This window comes from Sturnira hondurensis, unplaced genomic scaffold (genome assembly GCF_014824575.4).
Source record: "Sturnira hondurensis isolate 20B ecotype Veracruz unplaced genomic scaffold, ASM1482457v3 Scaffold0007187, whole genome shotgun sequence".
Lineage (NCBI taxonomy): Eukaryota > Metazoa > Chordata > Mammalia > Chiroptera > Phyllostomidae > Sturnira > Sturnira hondurensis.
In genome coordinates, this window is record NW_028079818.1 from 167529 (window position 1) to 189094 (window position 21566).

At 40.0% G+C, this 21566-nt stretch overlaps 1 protein-coding gene across 1 annotated transcript in view; it reads left to right on the top strand.

Moving 5' to 3' along the window:
- The window catches only part of CHIC1 (cysteine rich hydrophobic domain 1), an 89171-nt gene that overhangs the window by 51041 nt on the left and 16564 nt on the right, over window positions 1-21566 (top strand). The window contains exon 3 of the mRNA XM_037051108.1: window positions 1857-2012. Within this exon, the coding sequence (XP_036907003.1) occupies window positions 1857-2012 (156 nt within the window). The remainder of the gene's footprint in view (window positions 1-1856; window positions 2013-21566) is intronic.

Genomic DNA, 21566 nt, shown 5'->3' on the forward strand with positions numbered 1-21566 from the left:
ATTTACATTTAAGGTTATTATTGTTAGATACTTATTCATTGCCATTTTCCCTTTGTTCTTGCATTCCTCTCCCTCTCTCTGTTTTCATCTTTTTTAAAACCATTCCTTGTGCCTGTCTTGCAATGTGGTTTGGAGGCTGTGTGTTCTTTTAGTCTTTTTTTTTCAATCTGGAGAGCTCCTTTTTTATTGCCTTCCATTTTAAATGAGAGTCTTGCTAGGTAGAGTAGTCTTGGTTGCAGGCCTTTACTTATTACTTGGAATATTTATTGCCATTCCATTCTGGCTTGTAGTGTTTCTGGTGAATAATCAGCTGATAGCCTAATTGGGTCTCCCTTGTATGTTACTGACTCTTTCTCCCTTGTTGCCTTTAATATTCTCTCTTAGTCTTAAATTTTGCCATTTGAATTATGACATGTCTTAATATGACATGGCTTCTTCAGATTCATCTTGATTGGGATCCTCTGTGCTTCCTGGGCTTGCGTGACTTTTTCTCTCATCACATTATGGAAGTTTTCTGTGATTACTTTTTCAAATAGGTTTCCTATCCCTTCCTCTTCTTCTCCTTCTGTTATTCCTGTGATATGGATATTATTGTGTTTTATGTTGTCCTGCATCTCTCTTAAACCGCTTTCATTCTTTTTTTTTTCATTTTGTTGCTCTGTGAATTTTTTTTGGACCTTGTCCTGCAGCTCACTGATTCAGTCCTCTGCTTCATCTAGCCTGCTCTTAATTCCTTCTACTGTGTTCTTCAATTAAGAAATTGTATTCTTCATTTCCTCCTGGCTCTTGTTGAGAGTTTCTATGCCCCTTTGCATGCTGGTATAGTTCACAGTAAGCTCTTTGTAGCTTTCCTGGAGTTCTTTGTAATTCTCACTGAGCTCATTAAACTTCCTTATAACCATTATTTTGTACTCAGTGTTTTGTAGCTTACTTGCCTCTATTTCATTTAGCACTCTTTCTGGAGACTCCTCCTTTCCTTTCTATTGAGAATTCTTTCTTTGTCTCCCCATTTTAGGGGGGGACTCTTATTTGTTTCTGTGTGTTAGATTGATTTGCTTTAACGCCCTGTTTTCACGGTGTAGACTTCCATAGTAGGAAACCTGTATGATACAGTGGTGCAGTCTCCTTGATCTCCTGATCATGATGCTCTTGGGGTGCCCTATATACAGTGACTGCTGTTTTTGTTGGCTCTCTGGTTGTAATTGGGTTTGGATCATTCTTTGGTGGGTCCTTTCCTCTGACTGGCTGACCGAGAGTAACCCAGCTATGTCTTAGGACAGTCCTTGCATGTAATCACCTCAGACTTTTATTAGTGTAGCTTTTACCTACAAACAATGGAAATAATGTGAAGTGTTAAAATTATTATGTTGCAAATTTGCCAGGGTGAAAAGGTTTGAGAGTTGTCTTTTTAATCTTTATCCAAGAATATTGCTGAGTCTAATTTTAATTCCATTTCCTCTGGTAGTATATAGGTTATGCTCTTACTCAATTGCTAGTCAGAGTGATTGGAAACTGTAAATAATATTGCCTTAATATTGAGAATATTTGGTAAGAAAACTGCTTGATGAGTATCCTTTACCACCGATTTTATTGTTGTCATTTTATTGTTGGTAATTTCAGAAGATTGTTTTCGAACATCAGAATAAATTCTGTAAACATGAAATTGTATTGTTTTTGCTTTCTCATGTCATCCAGGAGGAGTATGTAATATATATTTATTGGGGAAGGTAGAGAAGAAATATATTTGAACCTGTAATTCCTTAAAATATTTGTAATAAGACAAACATTTTCTTTAGGTTTAGATATAAATAGTGGAAAGTTTCCCACAACCTTTTAAGATTGTACCTTTGTTATAGGTTGCCCCGGAAGAGTTTAAGACCAGCATTGGCCGTGTGAATGCGTGTTTGAAAAAGGCTCTCCCAATCAATGTGAAATGGCTGCTATGTGGCTGTCTCTGCTGTTGTTGCACACTGGGTTGCAGCCTGTGGCCTGTTATTTGTCTCAACAAAAGAGTGAGTAACCATTTATTGTACAATAATGATAAAAACTGATCTTTGTTGAACACTAGCTATATGCCAAGTATGTTGTATGATTTATTTAATTCTGACAACAGTTCTATCCTCATTTGAGAGATAAGCTCTGGAACAGAGAGATTAAGAAATTTGACTAGTCTTTATCAATGCTTTGTCACTTCATATGAGTTCCTATCATTTTAAATAAGAGTAATGTTAGTGGAGTACTTAAATAAATATACATAATTAGGCTACTTGTTCTTTTCACAAAACCCCAAACTGTAATTTAAAGCATTTCCAAGCTACATGTAAATGGGAGAAATTCTTCTGATCTGAAGGATGCTGGAAGTGAGAGCAAACTAAAAAGTTTGTGGGGGGTTGGAATCTGCTTAGTTTCGAACATGTTAAAACAACATTCAATATGACATTGCTAGTTTTGTCACAGTTTAAGGCTACTATCTTAATCTCATCTTCTTACCATTTTACTATAGTCTTATAATGTTTTTCCCCAGTAGGTAAATATCTTTGAACTTTTTAATTGACTCCAGTGAGGAAAATTAATTCATTTTGATTAAATTTCTTTTCCCAGTACCACAATGATGATTTTTATTTAAACTTTTAAATAACAATTAACCTACTGAACTATATTTAAAATCACAGCACCTCTTGGGGGTATAATTAATTAGTGGTGCAGTTATTTCATAAAGGCCAAAAAATTCCAAAGATGTACTCATTTCTTCCTTTCCATCTTTCTCCTGCTATTTTGAATGACTACTTTAAAAAATAATAAAATACTCTCACACCTATAGCTTTTTGAATGGAAAAATTAAACATTTTATTAATTCACTTGGTAAGTATTACTAGGTCGGAGCTTTACTTTAAATATAGCTTAGTCTTTTGTTTGTCAAAGCATGTACAATATTCTCAAAATACTTTCTTTCTATAAGTTAAAAAATGACAACATAAATTTTTCCCCAAATTTTCATATCTTTTAAAGTTACAAATCAATAACTCCTATCCACCCCCATTATTTTAATATGCATTAAAAATAATGCTTCAATATACATTAATTATATTTGGATGTTTCATCACACAAATATAGTCCATTTCAATTACTTAAGAACTGATTTTTTCCATTTTAATATTATCCAGGATCTATCTTTTTTTCTGGTGAACTGCTTACTCTTTGTGTGTTTATTAATACTTTCTTCACAAGGCCTGAACTAAAGAGAAGCTATTTTTTTAATCATGTGATTTTATTAGTAGTACTTCTGATAGAATATTCAATGGAAAATGAAATTGATACTGGTGCTGTGATTTCTCCCTATTACCCATTACTTTGGTTAATGAAGAATTCATATTGATGTTGAGGTATCAGTATATTCTTAAATCACAAATTCTTCCATTAAAAAGAAGGTTATGCCCTTTTTCATGGAGTCTTGGAGGTCGTCTGCTGCTTCAGGATGAAGCTGAACATCTCTTTTCCAGCCAATGGCTGCAAGAAACTTATTGAAGTGGACTATGATGCAAACTTCATACCTTTTATGAGAAGTATATGGCCACAGAAGTTGCTGATGCTTTGGGTGAAGAACGGAAGGGTTATATGGTTCTAATCAGTGATGGGAATGACAAACAAGTTTTCCCCATGAAGCAGGATATCTTGACCCCTGGCTGTATCCATCTGCTGCTAAGGGGCATTCCTGTTATAGATCAAGGAGGACTAGAGAGAGAAAGCTCAGATCTGTTCAGAGTTGCAGTGTGAATGCCAATCTCAGTGTTCTCAAACTTCAGCACTATAGAAAAGAGGGGGGAAGATATTTCTAGTCTCATAAATACTACTTTGCAATATCACCTGGGGCTCGAAAGAGCTAGCAGAATCCACAAACTTTTTAAACTCTCAAAATATGATGTCTACCAATGTATTGTAAGAAAGCCCCTCAACAAAGATGGTAAGAAACCTAGGACTGCCCTGGCTGGTGTGGTTCAGTGAATGCTAACCTACGAACTAAAAGGTTGCTGGTTTACTTCGCCGTCAAGGAACATTCCTGGGTTGTGGGCCAGGTCCTCAGCTGAGGTCATGTGACAGGCAACCAATCAATGTTTCTCTCACATTTTTTCATCCTCTCTTCCCCTTTCTCTAAAAATAAATAAATAAAATATTTTAAAAGAGAAACCTAAGACCAATGCTCCCAGGATTCAGTGTCTTGTCACTCCACACATCCTACAAGACGAACATTAGGACTTCTGGCCAAGATGAGGGCGTAGATAGACACATTGTGCCTCCTTGTATAACCAAAATAAGGACAACAACAACTTACAAACAAAAAACAACTAGTACTGACAGAAAATTGAACTGTACGGAAGTCTAACAACCAAGAAGTTAAAATAGACACATTCATCCAGACCAGCAGGAGGGTAGCCAGGAAGGAAATGGCTCGCAGTAGGGTGGATGGCAGACCCTGGGTGCACAAGGCAGCAGCTGGTGGACCCCAGGCATGTAGGTGGCAGCTGGAAGACCCAGCCAGGTGGCAGGTTGTGCAGGGGCAGGGCACACAAGGTGGCTGGTGGACCAAGTAGTACCACATTTGCACACATATAAACCAAGGGAAACTGGGGAGCAAGACTGACCTCACAGTCCAGGGCCCCAGGTCCAGGAAACAAAGCCTCAAAACACTGATTGAAAACACCTGTGGGGGGTCGAGGTGTTGGGAGAAACTTCCAGCTCACAGAAGAGTTGGTTGGAGAGACTCACAGGGTCCTAGAAATACACAAACCCACCCACATGGGAATCAGCACCAGAAGGGCCCAATTTGCTTGCGGGAAGCGGCAGAAGGGAATGAAATATGGCAGAGAGCGTAGCAAGCGCCATTGCTCCCTCTCGGACCCCTGCCCAACATACAGCATCACAACCCAGCAACTTGGGTGGCTCCGCCCTGGTGAACACCTAAGGCTCCTCCCCTCACTACATAACAGGCGCGTCAAGACAAAAATATGGTCGAAATGAAAGAACAGTTCAAAGCCCTAGAAAAAATACAACTTAGCAACGAAGAGATAGCCAACCTATCAGATACACAGTTCAAAACACTGGTAATCAGGATTCTCACAGAATGGGTTCATTTTAGTCACAAATTAGAGGAACAAATGAAGGCTAAACTAATTGAAATGAAGGGAAATGCACAGGAAACCTATAGTGATGGAAAGGAAACTGGGACTCAAATCAGTGGAGTGGACCAGAAGGAAGAAAAAACAACCAAACAGAAAAGAATGAAGAAACAAGAATTCCAAAAAAAAAAAAAAAAGATAAGCTTAGGAACCTCCAGGACGTCTTTGAACATTCCAACATCCAAATTATAGGGGTCCCAGAAGGGGAAAAGGAAGAGAAACAAGTGGAAAACATATTTGAACAAATAAGGGAGAACTTCCCCAGTCTGGCAAAGGAAATAGACTTCTAGGAAGTCCAGGAAGCCCAGAGAGTCCCAAAGAAGTTAGGCACAAAGAGGAACACACGAAGGCACATCATAATTACATTACCCAAGATGAAAATGAAGGAGAGAATCCTAGAAGCAGCAAGAGGTAAGGGGACAGTCACCTACAAAGGAGTTCCCATCAGACTGTCAGCGGATTTCTCAAGAGAAAACTTGCAGGCAAGAAGGGGCTAGAAAGAAGTATTCCAACTCATGAAATCCAAAGACCTACATCCAAGACTGCTCTATCCAGCAAAGCTTTCATTCAGAATGGAAGGGCAGATAAAGTGCTTCCCAGATAAGGTCAAGTTAAAGGAGTTCATCATCACCAAGCCCTTACTATATGAAATGGTTTTGACATTTTTGTTTGTTTGTTTAATATATTTTATTGATTATGCCATTACAGCTTTCCCATTCCCCCCTTCACTCCCCTCCACCCTACACATCCTTCCCCCACCATTCCCCCCTTTTGTTCATGTCCATGTGTCACAAGTTCTTTAGATTCTGTATTTCCCATAGTATTCCTGCCCTCCCCCTGTCTATTTTCTACCTACCATCTATGCTACTTATTCTCTGTAACTTCTCCCCCCTTCTCCTCTTCCCACTCCCCTGTTGCTAACCCTCCTTGTGATCTCCATTTCTATGTTTTGCTCCTGATCTAGCTGTCCTCTTGGTTTGCTTTTGTTTTAGGTGTGATTGTTAGTAACTGTGAGATTGCTGTCCTTTCACTGTTCATATTTTTTATCTTCTTTTTCTTAGGTAAGTCCCTTTAACATTTCATATGATAAGGGCTTGGTGATGCTGAACTCTTTGAATTTGACCTTATCTGAGAAGCACTTTATCTGCCCTTCCATTCTAAATGAGAGCTTTGCTGGACAGAGCAATCTTGGCTGTAGGTCTTTGGATTTCATGGCTTGGAATACTTCTTTCCAGCCCCTTCTTGCCTGTAAGGTCTCTTTTGAGAAATCATCTGACAGTTTGATGGGAAATCCTTTGTAGGTGACTGTCCCCTTATCTCTTGCTGCTTCTAGGATTCTCTCCTTCATTTTAATCTTGGCTAATGTAATTATGATGTGCCTTGGCGTGTTCCTTCTTGGGTCCAACTTCTTTGGGACGCTCTGACCTTCCTGGATTTTCTGTAAGTCTATTGCCTTTTACAGACTAGGGAAGTTCTCTTTTATTATTTATTCAAATAAGTTTTCCACTTATGGCTGTTCCTCTTCCCTTTCTGGTACCCCTATAATTCGGATATTGGAACGTTTAAAGATGTCCTGGAGGTTCCTAAGCCTCTCCTCATTTTTTTGAATTCTTGTTTCTTCCTTCTTTTCTGTTTGGTCATTTTTTCTTTCTTCTGGTCCACTCCCTTGATCTGAGTCCCAGTTTCCTTTCCATCAGTATTGGTTTCCTGTGCATTTCCCTTCATTTCAATTAGTTTAGCCTTCATATGTTCCTCTAATTTGTGGCTAAAATTAGCCAACCAATTCTGTGAGCATCCTGATCACCAGTGTTTTGAACTGTACATCTGAAAGGCTGGCTATTTCTTGGTCACTTAGAATTACAGGCTCTGGGGCTTTGAGCTGTTCTTGAGTCATAATGTTTGTTCTGTTCGTACCTGTTATGTATGAGAGGCGGAGCCGTAGGCGTTCACCAGGGCCAGGCGACCCAGTTGATGGGTTGTGATGCTGTATGTGGGGGCCGGGTCAGAGAGGGGGAAAAATGGCGCTTTGCTCTGCTTCACTCTCTCAGATTTCTGTCCCCTCTGCAGCTTCCCACAAACAAATTGGGCCCCTCTGTGTGGGCCCATGTACTCTCCAGGACCCTATGGGTCTCTCCAATGAACTCTCTGAGCCTGGGAGCCTCTCCCGGCCCCTCGACCCCGAGAAAGTCTTTCCAGTTGGTGCTTTCAGGCTCTAATTCCCGTCGCTGGGGCCCTAGCCTGAGGGATCTGTCTCACTGTTCGCTCCTTTGCTTGGTTTATCTGTGCGCAAATGTGTGACCACAGTCAGCCAGCCACCCTACGCCCTCACTGGGTCTTCCCATTGCCACCCCACGCCTGGGATCCACCAACCGACTCTGCTGCCTTCGCTCTTGGGTCGGTAGGACAGAATGATCTTTTTAGCCCAACCCCGCTCCCCCGCTGACTCCACCCCTCTTACCGGTCTGGCTGGGTGGTTCATTGTTGTCAGACTTCTGTACAGTTCAGTTATGACTGTTTTGGCTGTGTTTTTGTTTCTAAAACTTTGCTGTCTTTAAATTTAGTTGTGGGAGAGGGCACAGTGTTTCTACTTACACCTCCATCTGGGCCGGAAGTCCTCGCCCTTATTATATGAAATGTTAAAGGGACTTATCTAAGAAAAAAAGATGATCAAAAATATGAACACTAAAATGACAACAAACTCACAGCTGTCAACAACTGAACTTAAAACAAAAACAAAAAAACTGAGCAAAAACTAGAACAGGAACAGAATCACATAAATGGTGATCACATGGAGGGTTATCAGCAGGGACGGAGAGAGGGGAGAATGTGGGGAAAGGTACCAGGAATAGAAGCATAAATAGTAGCTATAAAATAGACAGCGGAGGTTAAAAGTAGTATAGGAAATGGAGAAGCCAAAGAACTTATATATTCGACCCATGGATATGAGCTAAAGAGAGATAGTAATGATGGTAGGAGGAGTGGTGCAGGGCGGAGGGGAATAAAGGGGAGAAAAAAATGGGACAACTAATGGGACAATGTAATAGCATAATCAATAAAATATACTTTAAAAAGAAATATACAGCCTATATTTTCTTCTATTTCAAGTCTTACACTTAAGTTTTAGTGTAGTTTTTTTTTTTCACATACCTTCCCGGTTTTTCCATCACCATTTTGAGTAGACTGTTTTTACACCAATATATGTTCTTGCTTCTGTTGTCATATAGTAGTTGAACATAAAAGTGCGGGCATCTTTCTAAATTCTCTATTTTGGTATATTGATCTATATGTCTTTTTTATGGCACTTCGATGCCCTTTCGATTACTATAGCATTATAGTACAGTTTGATTAAAAAGTACTGTGATACCTCCAAACTTGTTCTTTATTAAGGTTTTTGTGACTATTTGCAGTCTTTTGTGGTTCTGTATAAACTTTGGAATACTTATTCTAGTTCTGTGAAAAACACTATTGGTATTTTGATAGGGATTGCACTGAATCTGTAGATTGCTTTGGGTAGTATAGACATGTTAACAAAGTTAATTCTTTTTCCTTGAGCAGAGTATATGCTTCCATTTATTTGTATCTTGTTTAATTTCCTTCGTTAATGTCATATATTTATACTTTTCCTAGTACAGGTCATTTACCACCTAAGTTAAATTTATTCCTCAGTATTTTATTTTTAATGAAGTTTTAAATAGGATTGTTTTCTTAATGTCTCTTTCTGATAGTTTATTATTAGTGTATAAAATAGAAATGATTGCTGAATATTTATCTTGTATTCTGATACTTTACTGAAGTCATTGACCAGTTCTAGTAGTTTCTTGGTGGAGTCTTTATATTTTTATTATGAATTGGTTTCAGGTGTACACCTTAGTGATTATACAATCATATACTTTATAAAGTGTTCCCCTTGATGTTTCCAGTATCCTGACTACCACCTTACATATTTATCACAATATCAAACTATATTTCTCATGCTTTACTTACTTCCCCATGACTATTTTGTAGCTAGAAATTTGTGCTTCTTAGTTCCCGTACCTCTTTCACCCAATGTCCCAACATCCCCTCCCCTCTGGCAACCACCAGTTCTCTCTCTGTATCTACGAGTGTGTTTCTGTTTCATTCCTTTATTTTGTTCCTTCATTCCACGTGTAGGTGAAAGCATATGGTATTTGTCTCCCTGGCTGATTTATTTCACTGAGCATAAATAACTTCTAGGTCCATCCATACTGTTACAAATGGTAAGATTTCATTCATTTTCATGGCTGAGTAATATTCCATTGTGTGTATGTACCACTGCTTTTTTATCTACTCATTTGCTGATGGGCACTTTGGTTGCTTTCATATCATGGTTACTGTAAGTAATGCTGCAGTGAACATAAGGGTGCACATATTCTTTCAAATTATTGTTTTGGGGTTCTTCAGATAAATCCCCAGAAGTTAGAATCAGTGGGTCATAACACAGTTCTGTTTTTAATTTTGTAACAATTTTTTTATTTTTAGAGAGAGGAGGGAAGGGAGGGTGAAAGAGAAGAGAAACATCGAATGAGGGAAGCATCAATCGATTGCCTCTTGCAACCAGGGACCTGGCCTACAACCCAGGCATGTGCCCTGACTGGACATCGAACTGGCAACCTTTTTGTTTGTGGAAGGATACCCACCCCACTGAGCCACACTAGTCAGGGCTAATTCAAATTATTTTTAATTTTTTTCTTGAGATTTCTTCCTGCACCATGTATTACTTAGAAGTATGCTATTTAAGCACCAAGTGTTTTGAAATTCTCCAGCTATCTTTCTGTTATTGGTTTCTATTTTACTTCCAATGTGGTTTGAGAACATGTATTGTATGATTTCTATTTTTGCAATATGTTAAGACATGTTTTATGACCCAGAATGCTGTGAATGTCCCACAGGGGCAGGGTGTTGGTGTTCCAATGTCTGTAGCTGTCCACTGGGTGCACCCCCCCTGGGGTTTCCCTGGGTGGTGCAAGCTGAGGTCAGCCCCCAGCTGTGTTCTGCCCCCGGCCACCCTGCCTGAGCTATAATGCAATCTGAGATGGTCGCTACTTGCGCTGGACTTGTAGATTCCCAGGCAAAGCGAAGCAGTGAATCTAGGCTGGCAGCTGCTGCTGCTGGGCCTGGGGCTCACTGAGGGCAATCGCTTCTTTTTTGAGAGGATTTAGGAAGTATAAAGCATGAGCCAAGACCAGCTATTATGTTCATATGGAAAAGCAGCTTGGGTGGGCCTGTTACACTGTGTGGGGCAGCATCTCTGGGGATCTCCAAAGTGGGTCAAACAGTGTTAGTCAGGTTGATGGAGTCTCAGATGGGCATCAGCCTGCCAGCTCTGTGGGAGATTGCCCAGAAAAGGGACAATGGCTGTGCTGGTCTTGATGCCAGATAACTCAGCTTCCTCCTACATGCCTCTGGTGCCCCTCAAGCTGCCACTCCAGTGCTGGAGCACAGAGGGAGTGAGTCTGAGTAGGTGAATCTGTGTGTGGGTTCTTTAAGAGGAACTGCTTAGGGCTCCAGCAGTTTCTTCCACCAACTCAATTCCCCCTGGTTTGTGCAGCAGGAAGTTGTGGGGACTTATCTCCATGGCACTGGAACCCTGAGCTGGGAGCCCTGGTGTGGGGCTGGGAACCCTCACTCCCAAGATATCTCTGCCAAATTTTTATTCACCACGTGTGGATGTGGGACCAGCCCAATCCACATCTGCACCACTCTTACCAATCTGAGTGGGTGTGGTTTCTTTAATTCTGTAATTGTCAGACTTCGATTTTACTTGGTTTCTGACTATTCTTACTGATAGTTCTATATTTTAGTTGTAATTTTTATGTTGTTGTGCAAAGAGGCGAGCCATGTTTGCCTACACTGCCATCTATACTGACAGTCTAGTCTATTTTGTCTTTACTTTCAAAATGGGTTTCTTGTAGACAACACATAGTTGAGTCTTATTTTGGGGTCCACTCTGACAGTCTCTGTCTTTTAATTGAAATATTGTGATTATTGATAAACTTGGGAAATAATTGCCATGTCTGTTTTTTTCTATTCTTTTATCTTGGCTTTTGTTTATATTTTTGGCTTCTAGTCTTTTTCGACCTTCTCTGGATCAGTTGAGTATTTCATATGATATTATCTATTATACTACCTTAGCATATCAGTAATCCTACATTTTTATCTTTTTATTTATTTATTTTTAACGATTTTATTTATTTTTAGAGAGAAGGGAGGGGACAGAGAAACAGGAGAGAAACATCGATGTGAGAGATAGTGTCTGTCAGTTGCTTCTTGCACACATCCCAACTGAGACCAAACTGCAACCCACACATGTGCCCTGACTAGGAATTGAACTGGCAACTTTTCACCCTGCAGGGATGGTGCCTAAGCAACTGAGCCACACTGGCCAGAGCTTTTTTATCTTTTTTTAAATGTTTGCCCACTATAAGTGATTTGATTTTACAGTACACATATGTTTATAAGCAATCCAGATCCAGTTTCAAGTAACACAATACTACTTTTCAGTTAGTGCAAGTACCTTATTACATCAGTGTTACTTTTAACACTTAAATGCAGTTATGTGTTGTTAACGATGGAGATATACTCTGAGAAATGTGTTATTAGGTAACTTGGTTCTGCAAACACCATAGAGTGCACTTACACAAACCTAGAGTGGTGTATGCCTACTACATACCTAGGCTATATGGTCTACTATTGTCATATATGCAGTCCATCATTGACCAAAATGTTGTTGTGTGGCATATGACTGTACGTCATTCCACTCTCTTCTTGGCTTGCCTGATTTCTAAAGAGATGCTCAATGTAACTTATCCGTGCTCCTTTGTATGTAAGGTATTTTTCCCCTTTGCCTTCTTTCAAGGTTTTTCCTTGATTTTCTTCACTTGGAATATTAAGATCAGTTGGTGTAGATTTGGAGTTATTTATCCAGCTTTGTATTTTCTAAGCTTCCTCTATCTACGGTTTGTTGCCTTTTATTTATTTTGAGAAATTCTCTTATTGATTTAAATATTTCTTCTGGTCTTTTCTCTTTACTTTCTGGTATTTCTGTCATTTATCTATTGCTCCTTCTGTAATTTTATCATAGTTCTTGGATATTCTATTCATTTTTCTGTTTTTTACTCTTATTTTAGTTTTGGACATTTCTATTGATATATCTTCAACCTTCACTAATAGTTTTCTTGGCCATGTTCAATCTGTAGATGGACCCATCAAAGGCATTCTTTATTTCTGTTATGATATTTAAATTTTCTGCCATTTTCCTTTCATTTTCTTTATAGTTTCCGTGTTTCTGCTAACATTATCTCTTCTTTCATATTGTCCACTTTTTACATTAGAGTGTATAGCATATTAGTTTTAGTTGATCTATATCTCCAGTCTGATCATTTTAACATCTTCGCCATTTCTGAGCCTGGTTCTGATGCTTCCTCTTTGTTTACAGATGGTTCCTTTTGCCTTTATTTTTTAAGATTTTATTTATTTTTAAAGAGATGGGAAGGGAGGGAGAAAGAGAGGGAGAGGAACATAGATGCATGAGAGAAAAATCTATCTGTTACCTGTCATACTTGCTCCAGCTGGGGACCAGGCCACAACCCAAGCATGTGACCTTACTGGGAACCAAAATGGTGACCCTTCACTTTGCAGGATGATGCCCAACCAAATGAGCCACATTGGTCAAGGCTGCTTTCTTTTGTCTTTTAGTATGACTTGTCATTTTTGTTTGAAAGCTACACATAATGTACTGAAGTAAATAGGCTTTTAAAATAAGATTTTGTGTTTGTCTGGCTAGGAGTTTGGCTGTGTTTACTATTTAGTATAGCTGTCAGTGTTGGAAGCTAAAGTTTCCCTGATATCCTTGTTTTTATCTGGCCTTTTTTTGTTCTGTTTCTGTTTCTTTCTTCCTTTTTTTTTTCAGATTTCCCTAGAGATCTCATTTGAGATCCACAGTTCTTTCGGTTGTATTATAAAATACCCTTATTGATGTTTTGGTGATGTGTTGGGGAACTGGATAGTACTATGATTTGGCTTAAGTTTTTTAGTGAGCTGTGACCTTCACAAGTGCGTCTTAATTCTCTTTTGTTTTGTTTTCCCCTTTAGGTGGGTCAAGAAAGCTAGAAGGTGATGGAGTTGTATATTTTACTTTCCCAAGATTGGTTAGGCATTGGTGAAACCCCAGTAGCTACAATAGTTTACCTTGAGAGCAGGCTTCATTAAGAGAATATTCTGGACATATTTAAAAGTGGAAAGACAGTGGCATTTTTCTCAAGTCGCTATGAGAACCTGATAGGGCTCCAGGTAATAAAACTCATAAAGGTGTGGGAGTCTCCTCCAAGACTGGGCCCTCTTGGAATTTTTAATTCTCAAGCTTTTCCTTGCTGAACTTCCAGCAATTCATCAATTAAAGTTCAGATTCTTCTACCCTAGACCTGGTTCTCACAGTTTTCCTTTCCTCCATTTCTACTCTGATAAATTGTGCCTCTTCGTATCCATCTGTCCATCTCTTCAATTCAGGGATCACTGTTGTGTCCTATGCCCTCACTTCTCTATCTGAGAGAAGTTGTTGATTTTGATGTTCAGGTTCTTTTTTCTTTTTTAAAGGAACCTCTAAGGCACTTTCTTTTTTTTTTTAATTTTTTAGATTATTTATTTATTTATTTATTTATCTTTAGAGGGGAAGGAGAGAGGAAGAGAAACATCAATGTATGGTTGCCTTTCGTGCATCCCCTGCTGGGAGTTGGCCTGCAGGGAACCAGCCTGCAACCCAGGCATGTGCCCTGACTGGGAATTGAACCGCGATCTTCTGGTTCGCAGGCTCGTGCTCAATCCACTGAGCTACGCCAGCCAGGGCTCAGGTTCTTTTTTCTTGATGTGTGGACAGGAGACACAACTTCCACGCTCTTTACATGGCTAAATGTTATTACCTTCATTTTTAAGTTAATTTGATGCATATAGGATTCTTGGTTGATAGACTTCTTTCTTTCATCATTTTCAGTTTGGTTTTTCACTCTCTGTGCCCTACATTATTTCTACTGAAAAGTCAACAATTAATTATATTGTAGATTCCTTATAAGTAATGTCTTTTACATCTTTCTGTTTTTAAGATTTTCTATTTTTTCTTGGTTTTCAACATATTACCATAATGTTTCTGCTATGAATCATCTTGTATTTCTCCTACTTGGACTTTCTTGAGCTCCTTGGATGTGTAGATAAATATATTTCATTAAATTTGGGAAATTTTCTGTCATCATTTAATTAAATCTTTTTTAAATTTTTATTTCTGTTTTTTAGAGAGAAGGAAAGGGAGGGAGGAAGAGAGGAAGAGAAACATGGAGGTGTAAGAGAAACACCAATTGGTTGTCTCTTACATGCTTTCAACTAGGGACCTTTCACTTCACAGGCCAGTACGCAATCCATTGAGCCACACCAGCCAAGACTTATTAAATATTTCTTTTATTTTATTCTTGCTCTTGTCTTGATGCTGTACTCTCAATATACACTCCCCTTTGGTACACTTAATGATATTTACCATTTCTGTTTTCTTTGTATTGTTGATATTGCTTATCTTTTGGTCTCTCTTCATTGATTATTGCTCCTGTTCAAATATACTTTTGTACCCTTATACTGAGTTGCTTATTTTCAGTTATTGTACTCCTCAACTCCAGAATTCCACTTGATTTTTTGAATTTTTAAAATTTCTTTATTTTCAGAGACACAAGAAGGGAGGGAGAAAGAGAGGGAGAGAAACATCAGTTGTGTGGCTGCCTCTTGTACAGGTTAGGGAAGTTTTCTTTTATTATTTCTTCAAACAGATTTTCTATCCCTCTTCACTTTCTTCTCTTTCTAGTATCCCTATTATGTGAATATTATTATGTTTCATGTTGTCCCAAAGTTCCCTTATGCCATCATCATCCTTTTTAAGTCTTTTTTGTTTTGTTTTGTTGCTCTGACTGGGTGTTTTTTTCTACTTTGTCCTCCAAATCGTTGATTTGATCTTTTGTTTCATGTAGCTTGCTTTGAATTCCTTCTAGTGTATTCTTCATTTCAGATATTTCACTCTACACTTCCAGCTGGTTCTTTTTATGGTGTCTGTGTCCCTTTTCTTTTTTTTTAAATTTTATTTACTTATCTTTAGAGGGGAAGGGAAGGAGAGAGGGAGAGAAATATCAATGTACGGTTGCTTCTCATGTGTCCCCTGCTGGGAACTGGTCTGCAACCCAGGCATGTGCCCTGACTGGGAATCGAACCATGATTGTCTGGTTCGCAGGCCCATGCTCAATCCACTGAGCTACACCAGCCAGGGCCCTTTTCAGTCTGATGTAGCTCCCACTAATTTCCTTGTAATTCTCACTAAGTTTCTTGAGCATCCTTATTACCATTACTTTGAAGTCTATGTCTGATAAATTGCTTGCCTCAATTTCAATTAGCTCCTTTCCTTTAGTTTGGGAGTTGTTTCTTTGTCTCCCCATTTTAGCTGACTCTTTTTGTTTGTTTCTGCTTATTAGATAGATCTGTTATGACTCCCTGTCTTTGGGGAGTGACCTCATGTGATAGGAGTCCATGGGACTCAGTAATGTAGTCTCCTTGATCTCTTGAGCTGGATGCTCTAGGAATGCCCTTTATGTGGTTTATGTGTGCTCTCCTGTTATACTTAGTTCTTGATTGTTGTTGGCCCATTTGTTGGTGCATTCTCCCCACCATCTGGCTGTCTGAGAGGCTCAGTCCCCAACACGTCTTGTACACTGTTGTAAAGGTGCTTACAGAACAAAACAAAATAGCACAGAAAACAAAACCCATGAAAGCAAAAAAAAAAAAACCCCAATAACAACAGCAAAATCAATGACAAAAGAGCAAAGAACAATGAAGGTGGAAGAACACTAAGAATATTATAAGAAAAAAAGAATATGAGATGACCAAAGGAAAGAAAAAATGATTTTGAATGGGTAGAGGAAGGAGACAATAAGAATAAGGAGTAGAAATTCCGGCCAAGATGGAGGTGTAGGTAGACACACTGTGCTTCCTCGCACAACCAAACTAAGGACAACAAAAGTTTAGAAACAAAAAAACAACCAGAACTGACAGAAAATGGAACTGTACAGAAGTCCAAAAACCAAAGAGTTAAAATAGACACATTCATCCAGACCCATAGGAAGGGCAGAGTCAGGTGGCCAGGCGGAGAAGGGTCACGGCAAAAAAAGCAGTGGCTTGTGGGCCCTGGGCATGCAAAGGAGCAGCTGATGGACCTGGGCACGCAAGACAGCAGTGGGCAGACCCTGCAGGCAGCAGCTGGCAGACCCAGAGATGTGCAAAGGGTGCCTGGCTGACCCGGCAGCGTGCAGATAAACCAGGTGAAACTGGAGAGACAGACCATGCAATCCAGGGCCCCACCACAGGGAAATAAAACCTCAAAACACCAATTGAAAACACCTGTGGAGGTTGAGGCAGTGGAAGAGACTCCCAGCCTCACAGGAGAGTTCGTTGGAGATACCCAAAGGGTCCTAGAACATACACAAGCCCATCCACATGGAAATTAGCACTAGGAGGGCCAATTTGTTTGGGGGAAGTGGCAGAAGAGACTGAAATCTGAGACAGAGCAGAGCAAATGCCATTGTTCCCTCTCTGACCCCGCCCCCACATACAGTGTCACAACCCAGTGGACGTGGATTGCACCCCCCTGGTGAACACTTTTTTTTTAAGATTTTATTTATTTATTTATCTTTAGAGGGGAAGGAGAGGGAGAGAAACATCAATGTATGGTTGCCTTTCTTGCATCCCCTGCTGGGAGTTGGCCTGCAGGGAACCAGCCTGCAACCCAGGCATGTGCCCTGACTGGGAATCGAACCACGATCCTCTGGTTCGCAGGCCCGCACTCAATCCACTTAGCTACACCAGCTAGGGCTCCTGGTGAACACTTAAAGCTCTGCCCCTCACTACATAACAGGTGAGACCAGACACCCCCAAAATGGCTCAATGGAAGAACAGATCAAAGCCCCCAGAGCCAATACATGTAAGCCAGCAAGAGATAGCTAACCTATTAGATGCACAGTTCAAAATACTGGTGATCAGGATGCTCACAGAATTGGTTGAATTTGGTCACAAATTAGATAAACAAATGAAGGCTACGCTAAGTAAAATAAAGGAAAATGTACATGGAACCAATAGTGATTGGAAGGAAACTGGGACTCAAACCAATGGAGTAGACCAGAAGGAAGAAAGAAACATCCAATCAGAAAAGAATGAAGAAACAAGAAATCAAAAAAAATGAGGAGAGGCTTAGGAACCACCAGGACATCTTTAAATGTTCCAACATCTGAATTATAGGGGTACCAGAAGGGGAAAAGGAAGAGCAACAAGTGAAAAACTTATTTGAACAAACAATGAAGGAAAATTCCCCCAATCTGGCAAAGGAAATAGACTTCTAGGAAGTCCAGGAAGCTCAGAGAGTCCCAAAGAAGTTGGACGCAAGAAGGATCACACCAAGGCACATCATAATTACATTACCCAAATTTAAAGAGAAGCAGAGAATCCTAAGAGCAGCAAGAGAAAAGGAGACAGTTACCTACAAAGGAGTTCCCATAAGGCTATCAGCTGATTTCTCAAAAGAAACCTGACAGGCAAGAAGGGGCTGGAAAGAAGTATACCAAGTCATGAAAGGCAAGGACCTACCTCCAAGATTGCTCTCTCCAGCAAAGCTTTCATTTAAAATGGAAGGGCAGATAAAGTGCTTCTCAGATAAGCTCAAGTTCAAGGAGTTCATCATCACCAAGCCCTTATTATATGAAATGCTAAAGGGACTTATATAAGAAAAAGATGATGAAAAATATCAACAGTGAAAGGGCAGCAAACTCACAGTTACTAACAACCACACCTAAAACAAAAGCAAACCAAGAGGACAGCTAGATCAGGAGCAGAACCATAGAAATGGAGATCACATGGAGGGTTAGCAACAGGGGAGTGGGAGGAGGAGAAGAGGGGAGAAGGTACAGAGAATAAGTAGCATAGATGGTAGGTAGAAAATAGACAGGGGGAGGGCAAGAATAGTATGGGAAATGTAGAAGCTAAAGAACTTATGACACATGGACATGAACTAAAGTGGGGGGATGTGGGTGGGAGAGGGTGTGAAGGGTGGAGGGGAGTGAAGGGGGGAAAATGGGACAAAGGTAATAGCATAATCAATAAAATTATTAAAAGTAAATAAAACGTAGATAGTCATATCACAAAAACAATGTACAAAGTTAAATGAGGTAAGATGTGCATGGAAAGGTACACATGATATATTTAAGAGAAATAATGTTGTAAAACAACCATAAAAAAGAATAAGGAATAGAAACAGGGAATCTCCACTAAAGATCAAAGAAAGAGAAAAAAGAAAAATTTAAAAACATAAGGAAGGAAAAAGGCAAAATGAAGTAAGAAAAGGGAAGAATAGCATACATTTAAAACTACAGAATTAGAGAAAATAAGAAAAAAAATAAGCAAATAACCAGAGATGTTGAAGTAAAGAACAAACTGACAGTAACCAGAAGGGATTGGGGAGAGGGATAATGGGGGAAAATAAGGAAAGGGTCATCAAGGAACATGTATAAAGGACACATGGACAAAGCCAATGAGGGTAGGTTTGAAGGTGGGAGGCAGGGATGGGAGGGGTGGGAAAGGCGTGGAGGGGTGAAAATGGAGACAACAATAATGGAATAATAAAAATTTTTTTAAAAGAGAAAAATGATACAAAGCTATGCAAAAGAAAAATGATGAAAAAGAACGAAATGGAATTTGTCTCAGCAGAGTTTAGTGCTTGTCTGCTGGGTTCTCCCTCTGGATACTACTCTGAGGTTGTTTGAAGCTGCTGTAAGCCAATGTTAGATGCTGTCTACATTTAGTCCTCACCAGCCCGTTTGAAGATACAAGCAATCCACAGTTTGTAGCTGTCTCCTTTGGGCTTTGCTGCATCTAGGATGGGCCTTGCTGCTCTGCAAGGCTGGCTTTTTATCAGCACAAGGCCCAGGGGTAGGTCAACTAATGACCCAGAGAACTAAAGGAACCAAATCCACCTGCTTCTGCCTGTGGTCCTGCCTTTAGTCTTAGTCTAGCCAGTGACTCGTTTATTTCTGCAAAGGCCTCTTATGGGATTGGGAGGATGAGAACTCTTCATCTCTGATGGAGGGTACCCTGTAGACTTCAAGGAAGCTGGTGGGAGTGTGCCCCAATCCCTGCACCACACATCTGAGTCTGTCCCTTACTATTTCCCTGAACTCATCAAAGCCAAGCCCCTAGTAAGAATGCAAGTGGGGCCTCCAGAGCCCAGAGGGTGTTCCTAGGCTCTCTCATGAAGGGAAGCACCACCCTGGTTCCTTGAAAAGTATATGGGATGACCATACCCTAAAGCCAGTCTAACACCCCTAAGTCCACCTATGTTACTATTGCCTCAGAAGGCAATAAGATACAGGAGATATCTTAGGAGATAAGATACAGGTTGGGGGATGACAAGAAAAATTTGTTTTTGATTTTTTAAAAAAAGATGCAAGGTGGACAAGCAGGATTCCAGAGGGTGTGGTGAGTGGAATTCCAGAGGATGGGGCTTGGAGGAATCCAGGGGCTTGAATTTCTACAAAGTGGGGTAATTGTCTTTCCCCTGGGAGGGGCTTGCTCTTTTCAAGAAAAATGACTGCTGTGGTATGGAGGTATGTCTTAGCACCTGAACCCAGCAGTTGTTTCCCCATACCTCTCCCCCAAGCCTCCCACTCTAGACTCTCCTCATGTGGCTCGAGACTGTACTGCTGTTCCTTCACCCGTGCCAAAGATGAGTGGCTGGGAACAAAAAACCTGTGCATTGGCTCCTTATAACATAAGAGAGGAAAAAAGAAAAACTAAAAAGGTGGCTTTTTGTCCAGAGGGCTCCCTCTCTCCAGTGGGCACAAATTTTAGGGCTTTTCACTGCTGGATGCTGCATGGGGGTTGATTCCCAACATTGGTGATACGTGTTTGAGAGCCCAGTCTGAGGACCAGGCTCAATCTCTCTGAGAGAAACTGCCGCAACCATTTGGCCAACTCAGCCCACTGCCACAAGAGCAATCCCAGTGCTTTTTTGCATCCCTGCTCTTTCTACCAGTCTTGAGGTGGTTTCTACCCATCCTTGGTTAAGTGTCTCCTCCCCAGGTAGTCTTCAGTTGTTTATTTCAGGTGGATGTTTGCCTTTTTTTCTTTTTTTATTTAACCTTGATTGATTTTTCCCATTACCATTTAGTTCCCTTATATTTCCCCCCAACAGTCACCACAGTTGTCCATGTCCATGAGTCCTTTTTCCTTTTTGCTCAATCCCTCCACACCCTAACCTCCACCTACCACTAGCTGTCATCCTGCTCTCTCTCCATCTATGAGTCTGTCCCCATTTTCCTTGTTAGTTCATATTATTCATTCAATTCCACATATGAGTGAAATCATATATTTCTCTTTGTATGACTGGCTTATTTCCCTTTAGCATAATGTTTTCCAAGTCCATCCATACTGTCACAGGGTAAAATTTTCTTTTTTATGGCTGGGTAGTATTCCATTGTGTAAATGTCCCATAGATGTTTCATCCACTCATCTACTGGTGGACACGAGCAGTTTCCCTGTCTTGGCAATTAAAAATAATGCTGCAATGAACATAGGGGTGCTTATGTTTTTTCATATTAGTGTTTTGGGTTCCTTCAGATATATTACCAGAAGTGGAATCACTGGGTCAAATGACAGATCCATCTTTAATTTTTTGAGGTATCTCCATACCACTTTCCACAGTGGCTATACCAGTCTGCATTTCCACCAACAGTGCAAAAGGATTCCCCTCTTTCCACATCTTCGACAGCACTTGTTTGTTGATTTATTGATAATAGCCATTCTGACAGATGTGACGTGGTATCTCATTGTGGTTTCAGTTTGCACTTCTCTGATGGTTAGTGCTGTTGAGCATCTTTTCATATATCTGTTGGCCATCTGTATGTCCTCTTTGGAGAAGTGTCTATTCAGGTCCTTTGCCCATATTTTAATTAAATTGTTTGTTTTAGGGGGGTGTTGAATTTTGTAAGTACTTTATAAATTTTGGATATTAACCCCTTATCAGATATATCATCGAATGTGTTCTCCCATTCAGTGGGTTATATTTTCATTTTGTTGATTTCCTTTGCTGTGCAAAAAATTTTCAGTTTGATGTAGTCCCATTTGTTTATTTTTTCTTTTGTATCCCTTGCCAAGGAAGACATACTCAATAAAATATTGCTACAAGCAATGTCTGAGATTTTAAAGCCTATGTTTACTTCTATGATTTTTATGGTTTGGGGCCTAACATTTAAGCCTTTCATCCAGTTTGAGTTTATTCTTGTGTGTGGTATAAGACAGTGGTCAAGT